The 26806-nt window shown below is 35.6% G+C and overlaps 1 protein-coding gene and 1 long non-coding RNA gene across 2 annotated transcripts in view; one reads left to right on the top strand and one right to left on the bottom strand.

The window, feature by feature from the left end:
• Nucleotides 1-3826, bottom strand: part of MROH9 (maestro heat like repeat family member 9) — a 99353-nt gene extending 95527 nt beyond the window's left edge. The window contains exon 1 of the mRNA XM_017534033.2: nucleotides 3782-3826. Within this exon, the coding sequence (XP_017389522.2) occupies nucleotides 3782-3826 (45 nt within the window). The remainder of the gene's footprint in view (nucleotides 1-3781) is intronic.
• Nucleotides 3827-8119: 4293 nt separating this feature from the next.
• The window catches only part of LOC119472072, a 218865-nt gene continuing 200178 nt past the window's right edge, over nucleotides 8120-26806 (top strand). Inside the window, exon 1 of the long non-coding RNA XR_005201184.1 lies at nucleotides 8120-8251. This is a non-coding gene — a long non-coding RNA (uncharacterized LOC119472072). The remainder of the gene's footprint in view (nucleotides 8252-26806) is intronic.

Raw genomic sequence — 26806 nt, 5'->3', positions numbered from 1 at the left:
ACACATTTTTATAAAATTCCAGTTTACCAAAAATAAAGATAAAGGCTTCTAGGGAAAGAATCCAGGTGACAAAGGCTAGAGAATCGGACCCCATCATGTTTTTCATCAGTCATAATGGATGCCACAAAATAATCTAAGTTATGCCTTCCGTTTTTGTTTTGTTTTTTTTAAGAGAAAATGACTTGTGGCCTAGAGAAATGGTTGAAATAATAATTGGTGATGACTCTTTACACGGTGGTTCTTTCTTTCTTCTCTTGTTTTCTCTTTCTTTTTTTCTTTGTTTTTCCTTTCTTTTTCTAATCTATATTGCATGGCTTTTAAAAATAAGAGGATGCGATTTTTTGTAAGACTATAAAAGCATTTTAAATTAATCATATTTCCACTTCATGAAGAAAATCTCCTTAAGCTCTGAAAGCTAGAAACTTGTGGGCCAATGCTACAAGACTTTATGTTACAAACATAAGAATGAGACAATAAATGTTTAATGCAATAAGATGAATTTATACTTTACCTTGCACCTACATAAAATGGCTCATAAATATAATCGTAAGAGCTAAAACTATAAAACTTTTAGAGGATAAAATATTGAAATATTGACCATTTTTGGTTAGAAAAGTTTTTTTTTTTTTTTAGATGCAATGCTAAAACCATGGCCCACAAAAGAGAAAAAAAATGATAAATTGGACTTGATCAAAACTAAACCTTTTGCTCTTCAAAGGACACCATTAAGAAAAATAAGACAAACCGTATACTGAGAGAATATATTTGCATATCATACATTTTACACTTTAGTAAAGAAAAATCTTTACTAAATATTCAAGTAAGTATCAAGAAATAAAACATGTTTCTGATGACAAGACAATGGTTTAAGGAAGTATTCATAAATTAATCTACAAAATCAGTGTTTTAAATCAAAATGCCAAGAGAAATTCTTATGGAATTTGACAAGTGTATTCCAAAGTTCCTCGGAAAGTGTAAATAATTAAAAGTAGCTAATATATTTTTGAAAAACAGAAATAATTGGATAGATTAAAAAATGTTTTGTGTTATACATCTGAGCTATCTGTAGTAGTTGAAGATTTGTCTGATACCTCCTTTACTGCTATAACTTGATGTGTTGACATTGCCTATCCCTGCTCAAGTCAAAAGCTGCTGCTGCCTCTGCCACCTGTCAAAAGCTTTGATCCTGTTGCTAGTGCTTGTTAATTACAGTCCCATGGCTACTGTAACCCATTATCTAAAGAACTAGATTCTACACAAAAGGTGTTCTCCCTTTATAGTTAAAGTCACAGGTGACTGAATTCACCCTCATCATTTTAGATGGTCATTGTTTTGCTCTCTTTTACAACAGTCCTGTCTTTATAGGAGTTAGCAGCTAGACTGTGCTATTAATATAGTGAGAATCACTCATCAACCTCTCATACTAGCCCACCGTCTTTGAATCACATTCATACACCTTAATAAGCTTCATCTAGAAGGTGTCTTTCCCTGCAGGCTCTTCCATCCTGCCAGTCCTGCCTTATCTTGAGTGGCACAGACATGCCTCAGTGCTAGCAAGAACTCAGTTTAAACTCAAATTCTGACCTCTACATCAAGCAAGTTTATGCTTTGTTTCCAGTGAGCCATTTGACTACCTGCTTTTCTCTGCTTGCAACTCCTATTTCCAACCTAAGTCTGTGTCATTCTTTTGAATATAATTGGGTTTCTGAAGTTGACCTTTTCCACAGCTAAGAGAAATGTAGACTCTGTTCTGAAAAACAAATTAAGACCTGGAATGGTAGTCCAGTCTTTGCTTTCTTAGAACCACAGTTTTACTATGCATGCTTAGGAGCTAGTTCCCTAAGTCCTGTTATTCCTATAGAGACAAACTGATGGAATTAATTAATTAGTTTCTGTAATTGGAATGCCATCAATTAACTCTTTGCACTTTCTAAATTTTCTGTGCTCTTTATATTTTCAACAAAACTCCTTATCACTCTATTGGCAATAATTGTGTTTGGACTATTCTACTTCTCTAACAGTGTATATACCCAACTATCAAAATTTAGTGTGGTCATCTCTAACTGAGGGCAAGTCTCTATTTTAAAATTCCTTCAAATCCACATAGGAAGATACCTTTCAATTTATTCATTAGGATTCCCCTCCCACACTAGGGAAAAAAGGGGAATTTTCAGTGGCTTAGAGACAGAAAAACAATTCAATGGTATAAAAATAAAGGCTAAAAGAAACTAAAGAATAAAAATTAAGACAAAATGGAGGATTTAAGGGTGAAGGACATTTACAAACATGCATAGTAGATAGCCCCTTTACAGAGCAAAAGATAGATTATAAACATAGATATAGACTACATCAAAATATAGATATAGTTTGATCCAGCAATAAAACTTAGATTATTCATAGAAGCATGTCTTTGGACTTTTAAAATAGTATACCTTATTTATTTATTTGAACATGTAAAAAGGTAATACTGTACAGCATGTGCTGTACAGTACAAAAGTGTAAACAGTGAACAATGTCTTCAAGTCTTCCCCTTCTTTGGCTCCTGTCCCCTAATTTCCATCCCTAGAGTCTGCAGTTGTTACTACTTTCCTGTGCATCTTCCTAGCAATAGGATATGCGATATAGGAATGTTAATGACACTTTTTTGAATGAGCAGTTTCAGTCTCTAAGATATGTGTATATATATATACACAAGTCATATATATATGTATATGTATGTATATATGACTTGGTTCTATGTTTTCCTATAACTGCTGCCACTGTGCTCTGTGTCCCTCTTGTCAGCCAACTTCCTTGTCCTATATTTCTCTGATAGATGTCCATCTCCCTTATGGACTATTCTAAGTCTGATTTCATAAATTCTCCATCTCTTTTGGTTATTAATACAGCATCATCATTATTGTTAATACTGAATCCTGTTTATTTAAAATCTTCAATGTTATTGTTTGTACAGAAGTCTTCCTTGATCCCTAGAGCAGGCAAGGACTTTGGTTTTAGGGTAAACACAGTATAACTTGGTGCTTAGACTAGCAACTCTGCAGCCAGGATCGAGTTTATAGCCTGGCTCTGCCACTTGCTAGCTATGTGACCATGAGCAGGTCACTTTCTGCCTCTGTTTCCCCATTTTCAAGATAGTACTTACCTCATAGGACTGCTGTGGGGATTAAGTGAGTTATTCATTTAAAGCACTTAGAGTATGCCTAACATGTTATAGGTACTAGATAAGTTTTAGCTATTTTTACTATCATTGGAATGGGGAAGGGATTTCCCTCTCTCACACCTCTCTGTACCCTTTCCCATGTTCCCTGTCTTTGTGTCTGTGGAGTTGTGGGTGGCTGACGAATTAAGGGAAATATTTTTATTTTTTGGTTCATCCATGAAATAATTTATTGTCACCTTCCTGTTGGTGATTCATTCTGACCCGGCAGGTGGTGCCTCCAACAGCCCTGCTGATAAAGAACTCAGTCCACTAGGGCAGTGTCACTTTTAAGGCCCAGCTGCATGTTCTGGAAGATCCCCACTATGCTGTGTTTTGTTTTTGTTGTTGTTTTTGACTTTTGAAACACAAGCCCACTGGACCCATGTGCAGGGGTTCCCAACAGCCATTAGCCCTCAATTATACCCTTTAACTCAGATGTCTGTTGTTACTTATAATGAGTCTCTTTGTGTTTCATCGTCTATAATTTTGATGGAGCAACACCACTCTCCTGATATAAGTCCCCACTGTTTTGAACTTTTTAGCAAAGCTTTAAGGAACTTTCATGACTAAATCTGTGCTTACCTCTCTAGCCACAGCTCCTATCATTTCCTCTTGACTAGTCTTCATTCTAGATACAATTTTTGTCTTAGATAGATGCTGCGGGGTTCTGTTTAGACCACCCCTCTCCATTTCAATATTGAAATACTCTTTCCTCAGCTTGTGGAAGTGTTGGCAGCTGAGAGTTCTTAGATGAGTATTCTTGAGAATTCCCTTAGCCAAAGAGCCTCGCTACCTAAGATCATATCCCCTCTCTGGGGGCAAACTATATTTAATGATTTGTTGACATGGGGAAATAAAGACCAAGCCTCCTTGCCTCAAAGAGGGTCAACTGGGATGAAATGCCCAGTTACAGAGCACCCTGCAGAAGTAGCTGATACCAGTTTTGCAAATGCATTGCAGCTCAACACCTCCTTGTACCCAGTTCTGCTTCTTACACTTTGCCTCCACTATTAATCCAAGTGTTCATCCAAAGAGCACATCCACTATTATTTTACAGTCTGCTTCCTGGAAAACCATAGCTAAAATCTATAATTCTACAAATGTATGTTGCTTTTTCTTTCTCCGACTTTACAGGTGCTGTTTCCTCTTCCTGGAATGTACTGCACCTTCATCTAGGCATTCTACTCATGCTTCAAAGTTCAGCTCAAGTCTTCTCTGGCCCAAAGTCATATTTGAATGTGCCTTCAAATATACTTCCATCATTTTCTGAATATTGTAACTTCTTCATAACTTATAGCAGTTTCTAACTGCTGAATTTTAAAAATCTCTCCTATTGGATTATAAGCAATTTGGGGCTAGTGTTTGGATTTTATTCTACTTTGTTTCTCAAAAAGATAGCATAATATTTAATGCGTAGTAGATTCTCAATAAATATTTGTTGAATAAATGAATGAACTATTGAATGAGTGAAATTCTAAACTGCATCTGTCTGACTCTTTGGACTATGCAAATGGGAAAAGATTAAAAGACCCTGTTTAATCGAACGTGGTTTTATTAATGACTCTTATGATGTCCTGACTGGAAAAATCAATTTGTCCACTAAACGTTATCAAAGTTTTGCTTTAATTGTCAGTGACTTTGACCTAAGGATTATAAAGAAATAGTCTGGAAAAGTTTTAATATTCACACTGAAGCATTTCTTTTCTAAAGAGAGATTACATATTTTCTTATGATAGTCCTCCACTATTTCTTCTGTGTTAATTTTGATGTAAATTAAAATAATAGTAGAGTCTATTAGAGGTTCATAATTTTAATACAATTTTGAAAAACTACTGAAGAATATCCACCAAGACAATATTCTGCTACACACTGCAGAGAACACAAAGATGAATAATCACAGTCTCTGCTCTCAAGAGATCAAAGAGAAGAAATCTGCCACAGGCCTAGAAAACAATAAGACAAATGGAAAAGGAAAAATGCAAACTTAGAATGGTTCTCAAATAAGGGAATAATATCATTCAATCAGAGGCTATTTAGAAGGGGCTTCAATTTGGTGGAAAGAGTTTCCACGTGATGATGGAAGGGAAAATATGAGTGAGGAGACTATCCTAGAGACCAGTGAGTTGATGGAGGGTGAGTGGGATAAATAGTAGGATGGGTAAAATGTTTCATCCTTTTGAATTAGTACTGAAGGTCATTTACAGGAACATGAGAAAGTGAGGAAGAAATTGCGGTGCAGGGACATACAAGGTAAAAACAATTTTTAACCAAATTGCCTTTTTTCGCCCTTTCTACCCCACACACATATGTTAAACATTACTTGTAACATCCTTATAATGGAGACAGTAAAAAGTTTATTTTTTCCAAGAGATTTTAGTTATGTTGACATCGTTATAGAATATCACTTACCATGTGATGCCATTTCATGCCATATTGCAGAATCTGGAGATTAGTCACTAGCCAGAAAGAAGGAGACTAGTTAAAAGGGAATGAGCATAGCCTCTTATCATCTTAATGGGACCTTATTTCCAAACCTGAAGCTACTATGACCTTGATGTCAAACTCAACAAGGACATGCACACATGCACTAAAACTAAAGACAAATTTACTATGAGTATTACTGGACAACACTTAACAAAAAGATTAGCAGGCAGACTATGGCAGCACTTTTTTTTTTTTTTTGGGACGGAGTTTCACTCTTGTTACCCAGGCTGGAGTGCAATGGCGCGATCTCGGCTCACCGCAACCTCCGCCTCCTGGGTTCAGGCATATGGCAGCACTTTAAAAGATTAAAACACTATACCCAAGTAGTATTTATTACACAGAGGGTGGTTCAATAAAAGAGAATCTATAATCGCTAAAGAAGAAACCCTACACAATAATTTTTGAGTTCAAAATTCATAAGATTTTAAATATAAACTTGATAACATTTTAAAATACAATGGATATGTAGTTCATATATTAATGTGATAGTTAAAAAAGTCAGTGCCAGGTGTAATTAAAAAACAATCAGAAGCATTCTTATGAAGGTATAGAATACAACAAAGATTATCATTACCATGGTCATTTACCATTTCTGGAAGTATCATCAAATATTATTTGAAAATAGAAATAAATGCATATATTAAAATCAGAAGGGAAAATATAATTTTGTTTGAATTATAACTTCATGGGAAAGAGTATGAGGGGCTTTTAAATTTTTCAATGTTATCAAAATAGTTTAATTAGAAGTTGAGTTATCAGTTACTGAAATGATTGATAAATTGCCTTATGAAATTTTTAGAGCCTGTTATGTGTTTCTTTGCTTGTTTGGAGGAGGTAGCCCTTTGATAATTATTTTGTGTCTTCTTTTTAATTGTTATATTTAGATTTTCTAGATCTTTTTTTTTTTTTAATAATAAACTTTTTACTTTGGAATATTTCAGGTCTATAGGGAAGTTGCAAAGACAGTAAATTCTCCTATATCCTTCAATTAGTTCCCCCCAATGTTAACTAACATCTTACATAATCATAGCACATTTTTTCAAAACTAAGAAATTAACATTAGTACAATTACATTAACTAAAATTCAGACTGTATTTGGATTTCACCTATTTTTCCACTAATATGCTCTTTTTGTTCTAGGACCTGGTCCAGGATTCCATGTTGCATTTAGTCAGCATGTCTCCTTGGTTTCCTCTGGTCTCTTAACTGTTTCGCAATCTTTCTTTGTTTATGACCTTGACAGTTTTGAAGAGCACTGGTTGTGTATTTTGTAAAATGTACCTCAATTTGGATTTATTTGATTGTTTTCCACATAATTAGGGCGGGAATATAGATTTGGGGAAAAATATTAGAATGCCCGTTTCATTATGAACAAAATACAAGATTTTGAATTTATTAGTCCTACTATTTTTCTCTTCCTGAATTTAAACATTCAACTTCATCTTTATATGTGTCATTTTCTTTCTGCCTTCCTTAGATTTATTTTGTTTTATTTTTATAACTTCTTGCTTTGGATACTTGATTTCATTATATTCTCATTCTTTTCTGGTTTATTTTTCTAAGTATTAAAGGCTATGAATTTTTCTCTGTGACCCCTTTGGTTGTATACTATAGGGTTTGATACGTAGTATTATCAATACTATGTAATTACTTATTAATTTTTCTTTTATCCATGCATTGTTTAAAATAGAAAATTTACTTGACAAGTGGTAGGTTGTTTTTCACTTGTTTTATGAATTCATTGTTAGTTTCTAATTTTTTGCACTGTAATCAGAATATGTCTTCTATTTCTACTTTTAGGAATTTATACAGAAATTTCTAGCCTAACATATGGTTACTTTTGTGAATGTTGTACAGGTATTGGGGGGGAAAAAGGCACATTCTTTTTTATCATGGATACAGAATGATATACAGGATTCTCTCTGTCATCTGTCACTCATACAAACACATAGACACAAAAATACCTCCTCCTATTGCTATCTATATGTCCTAAAAGTCTTACCTGTTTTTGGATTCCTTGTTGACTTGTTGACAGATGAATTAAAGTCTTCCATTACTAATGCTGCAAAAAAGTATCATGTATTAGTACATAAACCAGAAGCTTTCCTATAGTTTTGTTTTGCTCTATCAATTTGGATGGCACTATGGTATATTATAGTATGAGGATTGTGTTAATTATCTATAGCTATGCATCAATTTATCACAGATTTAATGGCTTGCAAATACCTACTTATTATTTCAGTGTCTGTAGGTCAGAAGGTTCAGTCTCAGTTTAGTGTAGTCTGCTCAGGGTCTCACACAGCTGGACTCAAGATGTCACCTGGGAGTGCTATCTCATTTAAGGTTCAGAGTTCTCTTTCAAGGTCACTTAGATTGTTGGCAAAATTCAATTGTTTGAGGCAGTCAGATTGAAGACTCTATTCTTTTTCAGGCTGTGGCTGAGGGTTACACTCAGCATCTAGAAGCTGTCTGCAGTTTCTTGCCATGTGACCCGTTCCAGAAGCCATCTCACACTACTAATCTCTGACTTCTGTCTCCAGCGTCCAGACCCAGACTTAAAAGGCTCATGTGAGTAATTCAGACCACTCAAATACTCTTCCTTTGACTCAAAGATAACTGATTAGTAACCTTAATTAGAGCTGTACAATTCTTTCTTCCATGTTATATAACATAATCATGAGAATGATTTCCCACCATATTCAGAGCTTCATCGCATAACCTTCCTTTCTTAGTATTTCAGCTTCAGGTGGGGGGATTGATACAAGACGTGGATACTATGGGGACAGGAATATTGGGAGCCGTGTTAGAATTCTTATTACCACATAGATTTTCATAATTATTTTATCATCATAATGGATTATAAACTTTCTCATAATGTGATACATTTTCAAAAAAAAAAATCACATTTACTGCTGTAAAGCTGAATTTAAAGCCTGAAATTTTAGTTTGTCTGCATTAAAATCCCAACACCTACTTTGTGGTTGTTTATTATTTTTTTGGTATACCTTTTTTCTATCTGTTTATTTGCAACCTTTTCGAGATACTTTGTTTTATAAGTGTTTCTAGTATGTAGCATATTGCTGGACTTTATTAGTAATTTTACCATATTTCTTTCTCTTTCTACATGATTTCAATCCATTATCATTTATTACATAACAGATTTTGTCACTATATTTTGTATATGCCTTTGTTGTTGTTAAATATTTTATTATTTGGTGTTTTTCCCCTTTGAATGTGTGCGATGTGGTGTTTTTGTGTGTTTCTTTAATAAAAAGATTTATATTCCTGTTGTAATGATGTTTAGGATTATAATAACTTCTTATAATAATTTATTCCTCAAAGCTTTAGAATCTGTTGATTCCCAACTAGGAGCAAAGATGAAATTAGTTCATTTCTATTTTCTCATCTCTGTCACTCCTCATACAATTTTAGTTGATTTAATTACTTTACTTAATGAAACGTTTATGCAGTTGTATTTATAGTGCTTGTTTGCTTTAATAACACCTAGGTTTAAAAAATGAAATCAATGTGTTTATTAACTTTCCCCTTTTATTTTTGTTATAATTGTTATTAGCTACATCATTTTTATACTTTCAAGATGTATAATATTTATATTCAGTTCTGTAAGAATAACCCTACTTCTTTCACGTCTTAGCCCTTCATCTAAATAGATTCTGTGCATATTGCCAGACTTTCTCCATTCATATCTTGTTGAGCTAAAGTTCATTGTCTTTGACTTTATTTAGGAGATACTCATAAGAATCATATTCCTTGATTTTTTTCACATTAAAACTGTTACACTGAGTTAAAGTTTGGCTGCATATGATATTCTTGAGGTATAGTTTTCACAAGGATTTTATAGACATTGTTTGATTATCATCTAGCTTTGTTGTGGAAAAAAGCTAGAGTTAGCTACTTTTTTTTTCTCCTATGTAGATCAAATGAAACTCTTCTTCCCTCTCTGGATTTCCAAAGGATTCTTTGTTTATTTTTGAAACTAAGTAACTTTACAAGGAAAGAGCTCATTATTGATTGACTTAATTTTTCTAGGGACATAGTCTGCTTTTGAATCTATGTTCATGGAACATTTTATTAAAATTTATTTACATATTTTCTTCTATTATTTTGGTTCTCTTCTTTAGTGATATCAGTAATGCTTACATTTTATCTAGTTTCAAAAATCTTTCTAGTTTACCTCAATCTGGCCCTTAATTCACTTTACCACATTTTTAGCAGTATTCACTTTCTATGCACTGTTTTCAACATTCTTTTGGCCCTTTCAGAGTATTTTAAACACTCTACTTTTTTCCTGAGCTGCACCATTTTTTTACTAAATTCTTATATCTCTCCTTTGAGATCACATTTTATAGATAAAATAGCTCCAATGAATTTAAAAAAAGCTTTTCATCTGCTGTTTGATATTTTTCCAGTTTTTAATTATTGATCTTGTTACTTGTCTACTTTTTTCTTGTAAAATCTTTGTTTACATGCTGTATTGATTCTTTCAGAATTATTGCTCATTAGAATAAGATGGGCTACTTCCGAATCAAATATTTGCACTGTCAATTACTCTGAACTGACATTTGGAGGAATTCTCCTCTTGATCCAGCATTGTGTATGTAAATTTGCTCTTTTAGCTCTACTTTTCCCCAGTTATTCCACCCTGGCAACTTTAGAGCTACTGCAGAACTGGCCGCCTCCACCCTGGTCCACCTGCATGCAACAACAGCTTGTTTGTGTGATTCTTGTTTAATTCAGCTTCACCAGCTTATCTTTGGTTCAAAGAACCAAAGAAGCCTTACTTAGTGCGTGCATTCCATTCCCCTGTCTCCATCTAAGCTACTCACCTTGCCTTCCTCACATTCCTATCGCCCAGGAAAAGCATCAGTCATCTACCCAGGGAGGTATCTCTGGGTCCAAACGTGAACAAAAGCCCTATTCCAGATATGTCATATTTCCATAAAATTCAGCTGTTATTTCATAACTGGAGTACTTTCCTTGCTGTTTTTTAGTATCTCCCATTTTAGTAAATGTATGTTACTAGCCTACCCTATCAAAGAATTTGCTTTAGCAGAATTATCTTAAAAATTATCACAGGATTAAATACATAAAGAAATTTTAGGACAGATCTAAAATTTTCCCCTTGATAAAATAATTGGTATTGTGTGTGTGTGTGTGTGTGTGTGTGTGTGTGTGTGTGTGTGTGTGTGTGTGTGTGTGTGTCTACCCTACATTGCCAGAGGAAACTAATTGCCTCCCCTGCCAAGCAAGATAATGCTGAGTCTTTTTAGGGGACCCACTTCCACCACTCTTCTTTGCTTCTAGACCTACAACTAGACTCAAGTTCCAGAAGGTCCCTAAAGTCCAGGTACAAAGTGTGACCCATGAAGAAATGTGCTACACTCCAAAAGAATGACTTGAGTTTTCTTATTTCTACAAGCAGAAATCCAGGGGACCTGTGTAGTATGGATATTAAAGGTCTAGGGTAATGGTGGAAGAAACAAAAAGTTGAATTAGGCCAAATTTACTGATATAGGCTCACTAAGCAGAGATTCTGCATTTAATGGTGCAGCTCAGGGAGTTAGAAATGGCTCTAACTACTTGTTTGGTTGATTGGCTGAAACATGGACAAAAAGTGGCCCACGAGGAGAAAGTTAAAAATGCCAGAACTGCCTTGGCTTAATGTAGAAAAGATATTCAAAGGAGATTGGAATGGTAGAGTGAATTTGTCATTTAAGACCTAGTCCCTCACACTGGGAGTGTCCAGAAGACACACCTTTCACCACTACAGCAAGCAATTTGTGAGGAAAGTTTCAGCATCCTTGAGGAGCTCTGTGCTTGCTCTTCTCTACAGATCAAACCCTTCTCTAGTGGAAATTGCAGCCACTGAATAGGGAAATGTAAATGTGATGAGAATAATTGGATTTCAGAGTAGCAGGGGCAAAGAGGCAAGCTCGACAGCCAATGAAAAGATGAGTGTGGTTGCCTTAATGAACGACAAAAAGTCAAAGCAGCAGTCAAAATAGTCTGACCCTTGTGAAGCTAAGGTATTGGCTAGTTGATCATAATGTTCTTAGAAGTTAAACAGATAGGAGGCCTATTAAATTCTCATTTGATTTGTGTACGTAGAAAAGTTCTAGGTCAAGTGGAAAAAAATCTAACATGAATTAAAAAATTGAGTCATGATCCGTCAATCATTTTCCAGACTTAAGCTAGCTTACAAAACTCAGAACTCATTGAGTGAAGGGGAGGCTGGGTCCCTTTGAAAAAGGACCTTAGTATACTACCAAAATTTATACTGTCAATCTTTCTCCCAGACTGCCATAAAGGGACCTATGGCCTTTCTAGGGTAAGTGTGCCTTGGAGAAAGGAAATAATCAGACCTTTTGGGGAGTACTAGACAATGGTTCTGAACTGACAATGCTTCCAGGAGACCCAAAATGGCATTATGTCCCTCTAGTCAGAGTAGGGAACTAGGGAGGTCAGGATGTCAAAGGAGTGTAGCTCAGGTCCTTCTCACAGTAGGTTCAGTGAGTCCCCAGATCAATCTTGGGTTATTACAGAGTTATTTGTTATAACTGAGGTTATTTTCTCAGTTCTAGAATGCATAATTGGAATAGACATACTGATTAGCTAGTGGAATCCACATACTGGTTGCCAGAGCTGTGGAGTGAGGTGAGAAAAGCCAAGTAGAAGCCACAAGAACTGCCTCTACCTAGGAAAACAGTAAGTTGGAAGCAATACTGCATTCCTGGAGGGATTGCAGAGTTTAGTGTCAACATCAAGGACTTAAATGATTTAGGGGTTGTGATTCCCACCACATCCCCATTTAAATTACCTATTTGGACTGTAAAGAAGATAGATCTTGGAGAATGACAGTGGATTATCATAAACTTAACCAGGTGGCAACTCTAAATGCAGTTGCAGTACCACGTGTGATTTCATTGCTTGAGTATATTGACATATTCCCTGGTACCTTGGATGCAGCTATTAATCTGGCAAATGCTTTTTTCTCCATCCCTTTCCGTAAGGTGCACATGAAGCAGTTTGTCTTAAGCTAGCAAGGCCAGCAATACACCTTCACTTTTCTACCACAGGGGCATGCCAGCTCTCCAGCTTTATGTCATCATTTAGTTTTCAGGAATCTTGATCACTTCCCCATCCACAAACATCACACTGGTCCATTATGTTGATGACATTATGCTTACTGAACCTTCTGAACAAGAAGTAGCAACGCTCTAAACTTACTGGCAAGACACCTGTGTGCCAGAGGGTGGGAAATAAATTTGACACAAATTCAGGGCCTTTCTATCTCAGTGAAATTTCTAGGGGTCCAGTAGTGTGGAGCATGTTGAGATATCCCTTCTAAGGTTAAAGGTAACTTGTTGCATCTGACACCTCCTAAAATCCAAAAAGAAGCAGAATGCCCAATGGTCCTCTATATATTTTAGGCAACATATTTCTCATTTGGGTGTGTTACTCCAACCCATTAACCAAGTGACCTAAAAAGCTGCTAATTTGAATGGAGCCCATAATAGAAGATGACTCTGAAACAGGCCCAGGCTGCTGTACAATCTGCTCGGGTATTGGACAATAGAATCCAGCAGATCCAATGGTGCTTGTTACATCAGTGGCAGATAATGATGCTCTTTGGAGCCTTTGGTAGGTCCCTACAGGTGAATTGAAGTGCAAGCCCCCAGGATTTTTGGAGCAAAGCCTTACTGTCTTCTTCAGATAGTTAGTCTTTTTTTGTAGAAATAGCCCTTGGCATGCTACTAGGCCATAGTAGAGACTGAATGACCATGTGACACCAAGTTACCATGTGTCCTGAACTGCTCATCATGAATTGGGTGTTATTCAGTCCACCAAGCCATAAAGTTGGGTGTGCACAGCAGTACTACTGGAAGTGATCATCAACTGGAAGTGATATATATGCGTGATCAGGCCTGAGCTGGTCTTGAAGGTACAAATAAATTACGTAAAGAAGTAGCCAAAAGCCCATGATCCTTCCTTCTGTGACTCTGCCTTCTCTTTCTTAGCCTGCAACTATGGCCTCATGGGGAGTTCCCTACGATCAATTGACAGAGGAAGAAACACTCAGCCTGGTTTATGGATGGTTCTGCATAATATACAGGCACAACTTGAAAGTGAATCACTGTATCCCTATAGCCCCCATTTGGGACATCTCTGAAGGACAATGGTCAAGAGAAATAGTCCCAGTGGGCACAATCTCAAGCAGTTCAATTCTCCCAATAGGCAGAACTTCAAGCACTGAATCTGATTTTTTACTTTGATTGGAAGGAGAAATGGCGAGATGTGTGATTATATACTGATTCATGGACTGTGGTCAATGATTTTCTTAGACAGTCAGAAACTTAGAAGGAATGTGACTGGAAAATTGATGAGGAAATCTGAGAAAGAGATATGTGGATAGACATCTCTGAATGAGCGAAAAGTTTGAAGATATTTGTGTTCCATATGAATACTCGCCAAAGGGTGATCTCAGCTGAGGATTATTTTAATAGTCAAGTGGATAGCATGACCCATTCTGTAGATACCATTTAGGCTATTTCTCCAGTCACTGTTGTCATCACCCAATAAGCTCATGAGCAAAGTAATCATAGTGGCAGGGATGGAAGTTATGTATGGGTCCAGCAACATGGGCTTTCATTTATCAGTGATAACCTAGCTATGGCCACTACTGAGTGCCCAATATACCGGTAGCAGAGAAAAACACTGAGTCCTTGATATAGCCCAGAGTGATTAGCCAGCTACCTGGTGGCAGGTTGATTACATTAGATTGCTTCCATGGTAGAAGGGGAAGCATTTTGTCCTTACTGAAATAGACCCTTACTCTGGATATGGATTTGCCTTCCAGTCATGCAGTGCTTCTGCTAAAACTACCATTTATGGACTTATAGAATGCCTTATCCTCCATCATGTTATTCCACACAGCATTGCTTCTGATCAAGGAACTCACTTCACAGCAAAAGAAGTGAGGCAATTGGCTTATGCTCATGAAATTCACTGGTCTTACCATGTTCCCCACCATCCTAAAGCCACTTGTTTGATGGAGTGGTGGAATGACCTTTTGAAGACTCAGTTATATTACCAGCTAGCTGACATTACCTGGAAGGGCTGGGGCAAGGTTCTCCAGAAAACTGAATATGTTCTGAATATGTTCAATTTATACTGCTATTTCTCCTGTAACCAGGATTCCTGGGTCTAGGGATTAAGGGATAAAAATAGGAGTTGCACTACTCACTAATATCCTTAGTGACCCAGTAGCTTCCTGTTCCTGTGACATATGCTCTGCTGGCTTAGAGATCTCTGTTCTGGAGGGAAGAATTCTTCCATCAGGAGACACAACAATAATTCAGTTGAACTAGAAGTTAAGACTGCCACCTGGCCACCTTGGTCTCTTTGTGCTTCTGAGTCAATAGGCTAAGTAGAGAGTTATGGTGCTGGCTGGATTGACTGACCCAGACTACCAAAGAGAAATTGGACTACTATTCCATAGTGTAGGTAAGGAAAAGTGTCTGCAATAAGAAATATCCCTTAGTGTGTCTCTTAGTATTACTGTGTCCTGTGACTAAGATCAATGGAAAACTACAACCTTCAAATCCAGGTGGGACTACTAATGACCCAGACCTTTCTTGGGTCACTTTAGTATTTAAAGAACCACAACCAGCTGAGGTGCATAATGAAAGCAAAGGAACTACAGAATGGGTAGTAGAAAAAAGGGATTTAAAAATACCCATTATGATGCTGTGATCAGTGCAGAAATGAGGACTATAATTGAGTATTTCCTCTTAATTTTGCTCTAAATACATTTCTGTGTGTGTATATTAGATATCAAATTTTTTTCTTATTCTCTTATCACATAGTATAAAATGCATTGACTTCATATTCTAGTATATAAGTATTGTTATAACATGGTATTTAAGTTACAGGACATTAAGGAAGAGAGTAAACCTCACAAAGGGACTTTATCTCCTCCTCTGAGAAGGGTTTAGTGCATTTTTAGTTGTATGCAGGACATATGTTACATAGTTACATGTTAGATGGAATTATGAGCTTGTTGTTGACTTTATTTGGAGATTAAATATGGATTAAGGATATATATATATATATGGTTGCTAAATTTTCAAAGTGGGAACTCATGATGGTTAGTTAATATTATGTGTCAAATTGAGTGAGCTGTAGGATGCCCAGATATCTGGTAAACATTATGGGGTATGTCTGTGAGGGTATTTTCAAAAGAGATTAGCATTTATATTGGTGTTCTGAGTATAGTTGATGACACTCCCTAATGTGGGTCAACATCTTTCAATCTGTTGAGGGCCTGAATAAAACAAGAAGGCAGAAGAATGCTTAGTTTTCTACTTGAGCTGGGACACTGATCTGCTGTCCTCACTGCTCTGGTTGGCAGGTCCTCAGACCCAGGCTGGAATTTTTATCATCAACTTTCTTGCTCTCAGGCGTTCAAACTGCACCACTGGATCTCCTGGGTCTCTGTCTTGCAGAAAATAGAATCTAGGACCTCCTAGCTTCTATTATTGTGTAAACTGATACCTTATAATAAATATATTTATCTATATAGTTGTGCTTTCTCTGACCCTTACTAATAAGAGAACCCTTATTAGTAAGGTCTGAATTTGGGAGATTAATTGACAAAGACGAATTCTTCCAGTTGGCAAATTTGGCAAGATTTCTGGATAAGGGCCCATAGTAATATAATTTTCTAATATATTCATAGTTCTTTATCTTAACAGAACAAAAATTTTAAGAAGTGGTCAGGATTAGAAAAAAAGAAAAGCATTTGACTGACTGAAATATTAATAGAAATTCACTTACATATTTTTAACTTCTCTGTAATCACTCATGAGATAAAGTTGTAAATAGAAATTCTAGTATATTACCTATTAGCCAAAGGTAAAATAGTCTAGATAGTTACCAACCAAGCAAATCCTTTGAAATGTTGTCACTTGTCATGGCAACCATATATTTCAAAGATTCCATTCTGGAATGAATGTGGTAGAATGTTCTGGCCTGCCCGAGTGACTACTAATTCTCACCTGTCACTATTGAGAGGCAGGGAAGTTTCTGGTTTCTGTGTTACCAGCACTTAAAGGAAGTTCTGCAGACCAACAGTCCAATAGAAGCTGGGCAAAGGATAAGAATAGAAAAGTCACAGAAAAGGAAAACTGAATGGGCAATAAATATTTTACAAGATTTTAATCTTACTTAAAATTATGAAAATGCAAACCACTGAAATATTATTTCCCAGCTAATAAGTTAAAAATACTAAAATACAAGTAAAAATAATATAAAATTGATAATTTCAAATATTGACAAAGTTAAAAGAAACTTGAACTTTCTCACATGACTGGTGGAATTATAAATACATAAAACTAGTTTGTAGAGCAATGTTTCAAGTTCTAGCAAAACTGAAAATCTACAGCTCAGAATTTCCAATTGTAGGTCCATAGAGTGTATAAACATGTATACAATCGATGCACTGAGAGACATGGGGAAGGATGTTATTTGCAGCACTTTTTATAATAGATTTATTAAGATATAATTCATAAAGCATACATTTTATCCTCTCAAAGTATATAATTCAATCATTTTAAATACATTTACAGAGGTATACAACCATTATTACTATCTAATTTTAGAACATTTTCAACTACCTTCAAAGAAACCCTGTACCTGTTAGCAGACATTCTCCCTCCCTCTCCTCCAAGTACCTGGCAACCACTAATCTTCTTTCTGTTTCTGGATATTTTATATAAATAGATTTATATAATATATGACTTTTTATTATTAGGTTGTTTTGTTTTTGAGTTGTGAAATTTTATATATTCTAGAGGCTAGTCTCCTATTCGATACATAATTTGCAAATATTTCTACCTTTTCTATGCATTGCCTTTACATTTTCTTGACAGTGTCTCTTGAAGCACAAAAGTTTCAAGTTTAAGTGAAATTTAATTTGCCATTCTTTTCCTTTTGTTGCTTTTGTTTTTGGTATCATAACAACAACAACAACAACAAAGGACATTACCTGCATCCCCTGACCCAACATCATAAAAATTTAGAACTCTGTTAAGAGTTTTATGCCTTACATTTAGGTCTTTGGTTCATTTTGAATTAGTTTTATTATACGGTGTGAGGTAGGGGTCTAATTTTATTTTATTTTTTTTGCATCTGGATATTCAGTTGTCTCAGTATTATTTGTTAAAAACATGATTCTTTTCCTGATTCATTGTCTTCACATCTTTGTAAAAAATAAATTCACTAAAATGGCTTATTTCTGAACTCAATTTAATCCCATTAATCTACATGTTTTTCCTATACCAGTAGCACACCATCTTGATTACTGTGACTTTGTAGTAAGTTTTGAAAGAAGTGTGAATTTTCAAACTTTGTTTTCCTTTTTCAAGATTGTCTTAGCCATCATGAGTTCCTTGAACTTCTATATGCATTTTAGAACTAACATCAATTTCTACAGGAAATGCAGCTGGCATGTTAGTAGGGACTGTGTCAAATCTGTAGATTAATTTAGGGAATGCAGCCATCTAAATGATACTAAGTTCTAATCTGTGAAAATGAAATGTCTTTCTATTTATTTAGGTTTTATTTAATTTTCATCTAACATCGTTTCGTTGCTTTCAGTATAAAAGTTTTGCACTTCTTTTGTTAAATGTATACCAAATATTTTATTCTTTTTTGTGATTATGAAGAAAATTCTTTTTTAAATTTCTGTTTGGGAATTTTATTCATAGTGCATAGAAATACAATTGATTTTTGTATATTGACATTGTACACTTAATACTTGATTAACTTGTTTATTAGTTTCAATTTTTTTGTGGTTTCCTATATGCAAGATTTTGCCATCTATGAATGAAGGTAGTTTTACTGTTTCTTTTTCCATCTAGACACTTTTTATTTTCTTTTCTTGCCTAATTGCCTTGGTTAGAACTTCTAGTACAATGTTAATATTATAGATGTAGGTAGATGTAGTGAGATTATTTAGTCTTTCGTGACTGAATATGATGTCACTTGTAGTTTTTTTTGTAGATTCCCTGTATCAGGTTGAGAAATTTCTATTCTTTGTTGAGTGATTTTATCATGAAAGAGTATTAAGTTTTGTCAATTTTTTCTGTGTTTATTAAGATGCTCATAATGCTCTTTTACCCTTCATTCTATTAACTTGGTATTTTGTATTAATTAATTTTTGGATACTAAGCCAACAGTGCATTTTTGAAGTAAATTCCACTTGGTTATGGTATATAATCCTTTTTACATGTTGCTGAATTCATTTTGCTGCTATTTTCTTGCATCTATTTTATAAGGAATAGTGGTCTGTATTTTTCTTGTTATTCCTTTTTCTAATTCTGGTATCAGGGTAATGCTGCCCTCCCAGAACAAATTGGGGTGTGCTCCAAATTTTCTGGGGTTTTTTTTTTTTTTTTGGAAGACTTTTGTGAACAATTGGTGTTAATTTGTCCTTTAAACGTTTGATAGAATTTACCAATAAAGCCATTTGGTCTTTAGCTTTTCTTTATGAGAAGGTTTCTGATTATTAATTCGATTTCTTTAGTTGTTATAGATCTATTCAGATTTCTCAAATTCTTGAATAAATGTTGATAGCTTCTCTTTCTCCAGAAATTTGTTCATCTTATCTAGGTTATCTAATTTGTTGGCATATATTATTCAGAGTATTCTATAATCCTTTCTGTTTCTATAAGACTGGTCGTAATGGCCTCTCATTACTAAATTTAGTCATTTACGTTTTCTTTCTGTTTTCTTGGACAATTTAGCTAAGAATTTGTCAGTTTTACTATTTTTTCTGAAGAACCAACTTTTAGCCTTATTTAATTTTAACTTCTTGGTGTAATCTCTATTTAATCCTAATCTTAATTTTTTCCTTCCTTCTGTTAGTTTGCAGTTAGTTTTCTCTTCTTTTTTCTGCTTTTTAAGGTAAAAAGTTAAGTCATTAATTTGAGATTTTTCTTAATATGGGACTTTACTCTTACAAATTCAGCTGTATTTAATAACTTTTGGCATGTTATGTTTTGTTTTCATTTATCTCAATATGTTTTCTAATTTGCCCTATGATTTATTTTTTGACTTTTTGGCTATCTAAGTATACTGTTTAATTTTTGTATGTTTCTGTATTTTCAAAATTTCCTTCTGTTACTATTTCCAATTTTATTCCATTATATATAGGCAACATACTTTGTATGATTTCAATCCTTTTAAATGTATTGTAGCTTTGTTTATGGCCTCATATGATCTATCTTAAAGAATGTCCTATATACACTTGAAAGGAAAGTGTATTCTGCAATTCCCGGCTGGAGTTAATAGCCAAGACAATGGGGGAAATGAATTGAAGGCATTTCAGAGAACTTTATGACAGCCCCTCCCACTACAGGCCTGGAGTCCTAGGAGAAAAGAATTGGTTTTAAGGGCCAGGCTTAGGGCTCCATGGCCCTTTGCAACCTTGGGACGCTGCTTCTTGTGTCCCAGCTGTTACAGCTTCCACTGTGGCTAAAAAAGCTCCATATATATTTCAGGCCAATGCTTCAGAAGTGTAAGTCATAAGCCTTGTTGGCTTCCACATGGTGTTAAGCCTGTAGGTTCACAAAAGGCAAGGGTTGAGATTTGGAAGCCAACACCTAGATTTCAGAGAATATAAGGAAATGCCTGGATGTTCAGGCAGCAGTCTGCTGTGGCAGCACAGCCCTCATGGAGAACCTCTACTAGAGCAGGGCAGAGGGAAAATGTGGGGTTGGAGCCTTCACACAGAGTGCTCACTGGGGCACTGACTACTGGAGCTGGGAGAAGAGGGCCACTGTCCTCCAGATCCCAGAATGGTAGACCCACTAACAGCTTGCACAGTGCACCTGGAAAAGCTGCAGGCACTCAATGCAAACTTGTGAAAGCAGCTTCAGGGACAATACCCTACAAAACCACAGGGGTGAAGCCGCCCAAGGCCTTGGAAGCTCACCCCTTGCGTTATTGTTGCCTGGATGTGAGACATGGAGTCAAAGGAGATTATTTTGGAGCTTTAAGATTTAAAGATTGGGCTGGGCATGGAGGCTTACACCTGTAATCCCAGAATTTTGAGAGGCTGAGGCGGGTACATCACAAGATCAAGAGTTCAAAACTAGCCTGACCAACATGGTAAAACCCATCTCTACTAAAAACACAAAAATTAGCCAGGCATAGTGGTGCACACCTGTAATCCCAGCTACTCAGGAGGCTGAGGGAGGAGAATCACTTGAACCTGGGAGGTGGAGGTTGCAGTGAGCCAAGCCATGAGCCGAGATTGAACCACTACATTCCAGCCTGGGTGACAGAGCAAGACTCCATCTCAAAAAACAAAAAAACTAAAACAAACAACAACAACAAAAATATAAAGACTTCCCTGCTGGGTTTTGGACTTGCATGGCACCTGTAGCCCCTTTGTTTTGGCTGATCTCTCCCTTTTGGAAAGGAAGTATTTACCTAATGCCTGTATATACCACCATTGTATCTTGGACGTTACTGACTTGTTTTTGATTTTTAAGGCTCATATACCGAAGTAACTAGCCTTGTCTCAGATGACACTTTGGACTTTTGCATTAATGTTGAAATAAGACTTTGGAGAACTGTCGAGAAGGGATGATTGTATTTTGCAATATGAGAAGGACATAAGATTTGGGAGGGGCCAACGGCAGAATGATACGGTTTGGATTTGTGTTTCCACCCACATCTCATGACAAATTATAATTCTCACGTTGGAGGAGGGCTGTGGTGGGAGGTAATTGGGTTGTTGGGTGGGTTTCCCTCTTGCTGTTCTCATGATAGTGAGTTCTTATAACATGTGGTTGTTTAAAAGTGTGTAGCACCTTCCCTTTCTCTCTCCTTTCTCTCTCTTCTTCCTGCTCCAGCTGTGTAAGATGTGCCTGCTTCCCCTTCTGCCATGAATGAAAGTTTCCTGAGGCCCCTGCAGCCATGCTTTCTGTACAGCAGAAGTCCTTACCCCACCATTCTAAAAATGCTTTCACTACTTTGTTTTGATAGAAAAGCAGTTGAAAAAAATTTCTAACATTAAATAAATTGTGATCTCTTCATATAATGGAAATAGCAATAAAAATAATGGACTAAGATTGTATATCTAAACATGGGTAGCTATAGAAAAATTATGAAAAAATTGCAGAATGATATTTGTGGTATGACAATTATCATACAATTTAGAATACATATTGAATAGTATTTTTGTTGGGTGAAAAACAATATTTTTGATATAAAGTATATTTTTAAACACAATTGGATAGGAGGATAAATACCGCATGCATCATGGTGATGGAGAATAAAACTAGAATGAAGAAAAAAATTAAATCAACTTTTTCCATAATATTTTCTTTTTTTTTTTACTAAAGAAAATCTGGACACACAAATATTTGCTATATTATTTTCTGTGCTTTTCTGAATTTAAAATTTAAGAAGAAAGTCATAATGAATTGGTTCCCTCTGTTCTTTGGGAATTCCTTTGACTCTATCCAATATTTTATACTCTATGGGTGGAGAAAAAAGAAAAGACAAGAGTAAGATAAATAACTGCTGAACCACAATCGATTCTGTTATATAATGATTTTGAAATGGGTTTGAAATCTGGAATGTCAAATTCTGGTTTTCATTTTGCTTTTAAATAAGCACAAGTTCAAACCAGACAGAAAAAAAAAGTGAATCACTGGCTTCTTACTATCTAAAAATCTCCATAGTTTTCTCTGCTGTGGCCAGGGAATGAGAACTTTGGACATTGTTTCTCTTCCTTCCCTCTTAGTGTTGGTTTGTAACACCTCCATAGTTTCCAAAGAAGGGACAGAAACTATAATCACACCCACTCGAAAGAACATAGCCCTCTCTTCCAGAGATTTTTAACATTCCAGCAATGAAGTGCGAGCACAAATATAAGCTCTTTTTTACAAGTAGGAAGTGGAACAATCTGAATTGCCGTGAACCCTAAATCATTTTTCTCACATGACTATTTGACCAGGGTAAAGATGCAAAAACAAGCTCAACCCTCACCCCTCCGGCCTGTTAGCTAGAACTTCAAAGCCTCCTCCGTGTTCTCATGACAACATGAAACCGCTAGGTGTCACTCAAGATAAAACTTGCAGGCATCATATTAGAGATTATAACTAGGGGAACAGAAAGGAAATTCAGTGTTAATAAGGAATTCAATGTGTTAATAGAGAAAACTGAAATCTGTGCACTTACATGACACAGTGGAAAGCGCATCTCTCCAGCCTAGTACCCTCAGAAGAAAGTTTCAGATCCTCTGTATCATATCTGTGTAGTATGTGGACTCATTTAGATTGAAATCAGCTTTCAACAGAAAAATAACTAAATGAGCTCACAAAACTCAAGAGGTATGTTACAGTGATGCCTCTGTCAGCAAAAGGGGGTTAAAATTCCAAGCCTTAAGTTTGCTGGTGTCTCTCCTGGGAACTGTGTCTAAAATTTCAGCAGCTGCTCTCAGGTGGTAGTGAGCCAAATAATTTGGATTCTCTTTAGACAGAATTGACATATGATTTTAAAGTATCCATTTGTACTATTTCCTATGATTTTTCACATTGTATGTCTTGTATAAACCGTAACTAGCGAGTAGTATGCATTTAATATTTAATATTTTTTCAGTGAATCGGATGAATCAAGGGAAAGATACTAAACTTTATTTAGTGCCATTCTATACCTTGCTCGCTACGGCTTTCTTTCATTTTTTTTTTAAAAAAAATAACTTCACAAAAAGCCTGAGACGTAGTTATTGTAGCCATTACTTTGTACAAGCAATAGTCATAGGATATAATCACGAGTGACTTTTACCTTTATTCCTTCCTATACTTTTATACCTTATTAATTAGGAAGGCTTTTGTACTCTTCCTGGACAAATGTCAGGCACGCCTATGGCATTTCTGATTTCTCATTGCTAATAAAAAGTCCTGTAATCACTGTACATAGCAGAATAATCACAATTTAGTAAATATAACTATTCATTTTCATATAATAACACAATTTATTTCACTCAAAATTATTTCCCGTGTCCAAACTAGGCATGACTGCAGTCAGGCAGCCTCCAGAAGTGGGTGAGGTGTGTTTATCTTCTTTTTCTTATTTGATTCTTCTGCACTCCCTTACTTGGGTTGAAGAGAGTAAGGAAGAAGGAGAGATGAGGAGGGCAGTGAAATTTCTTTCTTTGAGTGCTTTTGAGATATTCAGATGTCCCTACTAGAGACATTTGACTGCACTTCCCAACATGCAAGTTAAGCATTTTCTTCTAGCTGGTCATTCTCCTGCAGTTTTTCATGTACTTTTACTTTCTTTAATAAAGATGATTTATTAACTATTGTGGCGTTTTCTCCTTCTTCTATATTGTAGAGTCCCCAGTTTTTGGCTGAGTATATGACTGCTTGGAATAAGCCTCTGTTACCATGGCTCATGTGCAAATTCTTGGAAGCCTCCTTGCTTTGTTTTCCTTTTCCTCTGTCTTCTTTCCTGTTGGCTGTGACAGACAGACAAAATTGCAGCCTGAATAATGAGGTGGAAGCCCTGTGCTGAGGGCCTTAATGATCATGAAACTGACTTGCCAGCCTTACTCAACCTTGCTCAGCCTTGCCCATCTTTTCTTAGTCTGGACTTTATCCAACTGAGATAAATAAATTCCTAATCTGCTACATTAAGCTTTTAGCACTTGTAGACAAACTGAAGCCTAACTAATAGAACTATGCAACTCTATTAGATTTAATTTTAGTGGAATTTCTGTTGTAAATAAAGTCAAAGTTAGAAAAATGTCCTTTACTCATGCATTCTAATGACATGTGTGAAGTTCTGGAAGAGGAGGATACTAAAGTGAAATAAGGGAGGTCCTGCCCACAAGAGGTCACTCTCTACCTCTCCTACCAGAAACATTTACCTGTGCTTCCCCAAGTGCAAGCTAAGAATTTTCTTTCAGCTGGCCATTCTCCCTCAGTTCTTCTTATATTATTATTCATATATATATATAATTTTATATCATATACCTTTATACACCTACATACATGTATTTACATACATACACTCAGTTTTTCATATACCTCATGCATTCTGCATCGTAAATTGGATCTATAGCCTATGGCTAATTTTTTCTCTTCCAACACTTCAGAGCTACTGCTTCTCTAATCTCTGGTGGCAAATCTTATTATTTGCTATTGAACTCCAACAATACATAAAGGAAAATAAATAAATAAGTAATGTTGCTATGGTTTTCTCATACTTAACTTCCTAGAGTTCTATTTCTCTCAGATGAATTGACTTATGTGGAATGTACATGAAAAGTTGTAATAGGAAATTAGAGTTTTCTTTTTTTCTCGAATGGCCACATTCTGACGTGATTAGAGAAAGTTTCCCTATGTGACTTCTTATTTAAAAATATGCTCCATGAACAAAGGATTCTATGGTCACTGCTTTTTTTTGCAAATTCGTATTGAAAATTAGCATATTAAAGTTGCACCATATTCCTGTGGTAAATACATGTATTTAGCTTTCTTTAACCTAGCATTTTCCAATCTCATTTGATTATGGAAACCTTTTGTCCTATAGCATCTACTAATGCATATTAGCAGAGCACCATGTGTCCTGAGGCATCACAGATCACAGTGAGCTCCTCTTGCTTTCCATGGCAATGATCCATGAGGTTGATCTTGGATATAATTAAATAATGATGATCTTTCCTAATTTGCAGATGAAAAGCAAACAGAAAGAATCCTTTAGTTTAAAATTATACTTTCATTAGTTTTGCTTAAATCTTTGCTGCCATGATTATGTGCTTCACAAAATAAATGAGCAAGTAACAAGCATTATTACTAGAAAAAAATTTTTAAAAGAGAAGATCATATTGAGATTCATAGCTTATTTTTCTAAAGTAACAGTTTCCATGGCTGTGATTTTACTTAATACATATACAGTATTATACATTCATTAAAAAATTATTTCCAGATCTCATGATAAAATACATTTTGATGCACTTTCATGGTGAATCTCAAGAGTGTATCTGAGGATCTAGAGAGGGAACACTCTTTGGATTCAACCATGGGCACTTGAGGGAGCAGGAAGGCAGTGGGGGAGGGCACAGAGCAGGAAGGATGAGGAGAGGGAAATGGAGCATTGCTTTCTATTTATTTGAAACTGTTAAGATATCAACATTTTCCAAGCTCACAAGCTGTCCTCACAAAAATGTGTCCTCTCCTTCTCAATTTTTTTTATTTTTATTTAGTTTATCATGTATCAAAATGGAAAGGACATGTCTAGGATGTATAGAAACCATTCTGATTCTTTCTTACCTAGTATTTAATGTAGAAATGGTAAGTATGTGATGCTAAAAAATAATTTGGTTTTAGATTATTTCCTTTTTTAAAAAAATAATTTCAACTTTTATTTTAGATCCAGGGGATCCATATGCAGGTTTGTTACATTAGTATATTGTGTGATGCTGAAGTTTGGGGTATGATTGAGATTGATCTGATCATCTGGGTAGTGAGCATGGTACCCAATAATTAGTTTTTCAACCTTTACCCTTCCCTCCATTGTAGGTAGATATTAACTAGGTATTGAGTGCCCATTGTTTTAATCTTTATGTCCATGAGCACCAATATTTAGCTCCAACTGATAAGTGAGAACATGTATTTGATTTTATGTTCCTGTGCTAATTCACTTAGTATAATGGTCTCCAGCTGCATCCATGTTGTTGCAAGGGACACGATTTTGTTCTTTGTTGTGGCCATGTAGTATTTCATGGTGTATATGTAGTAGATGTGCCATATTTTCTTTACCCAGTCTACCAATGATGGGCATCTAGGTTGATCTCATGTCTTTCCTATTGTGAACAATGCTGTGAGGAACACATGAGTGCACATGTCTTTTTGGTAGAATGATTTATTTTCTGCTAAAAACAATTCCCAATAGAAAACAATATCTAATAGAAAAAAACAACTAAAAAGTAAGACGTTGACCCCATCCCCAATATGTGTGTTATAGTATAGTTCAATTGTATTTGATTTTTATATTTAGTTGTTTTTACAGTTTTATTAATGA

This window comes from Cebus imitator, unplaced genomic scaffold (assembly GCF_001604975.1).
Source record: "Cebus imitator isolate Cc_AM_T3 unplaced genomic scaffold, Cebus_imitator-1.0 Scaffold84, whole genome shotgun sequence".
In the NCBI taxonomy this organism is placed as follows: domain Eukaryota; kingdom Metazoa; phylum Chordata; class Mammalia; order Primates; family Cebidae; genus Cebus; species Cebus imitator.
This window is presented reverse-complemented; position numbering and strand designations above follow the sequence as displayed.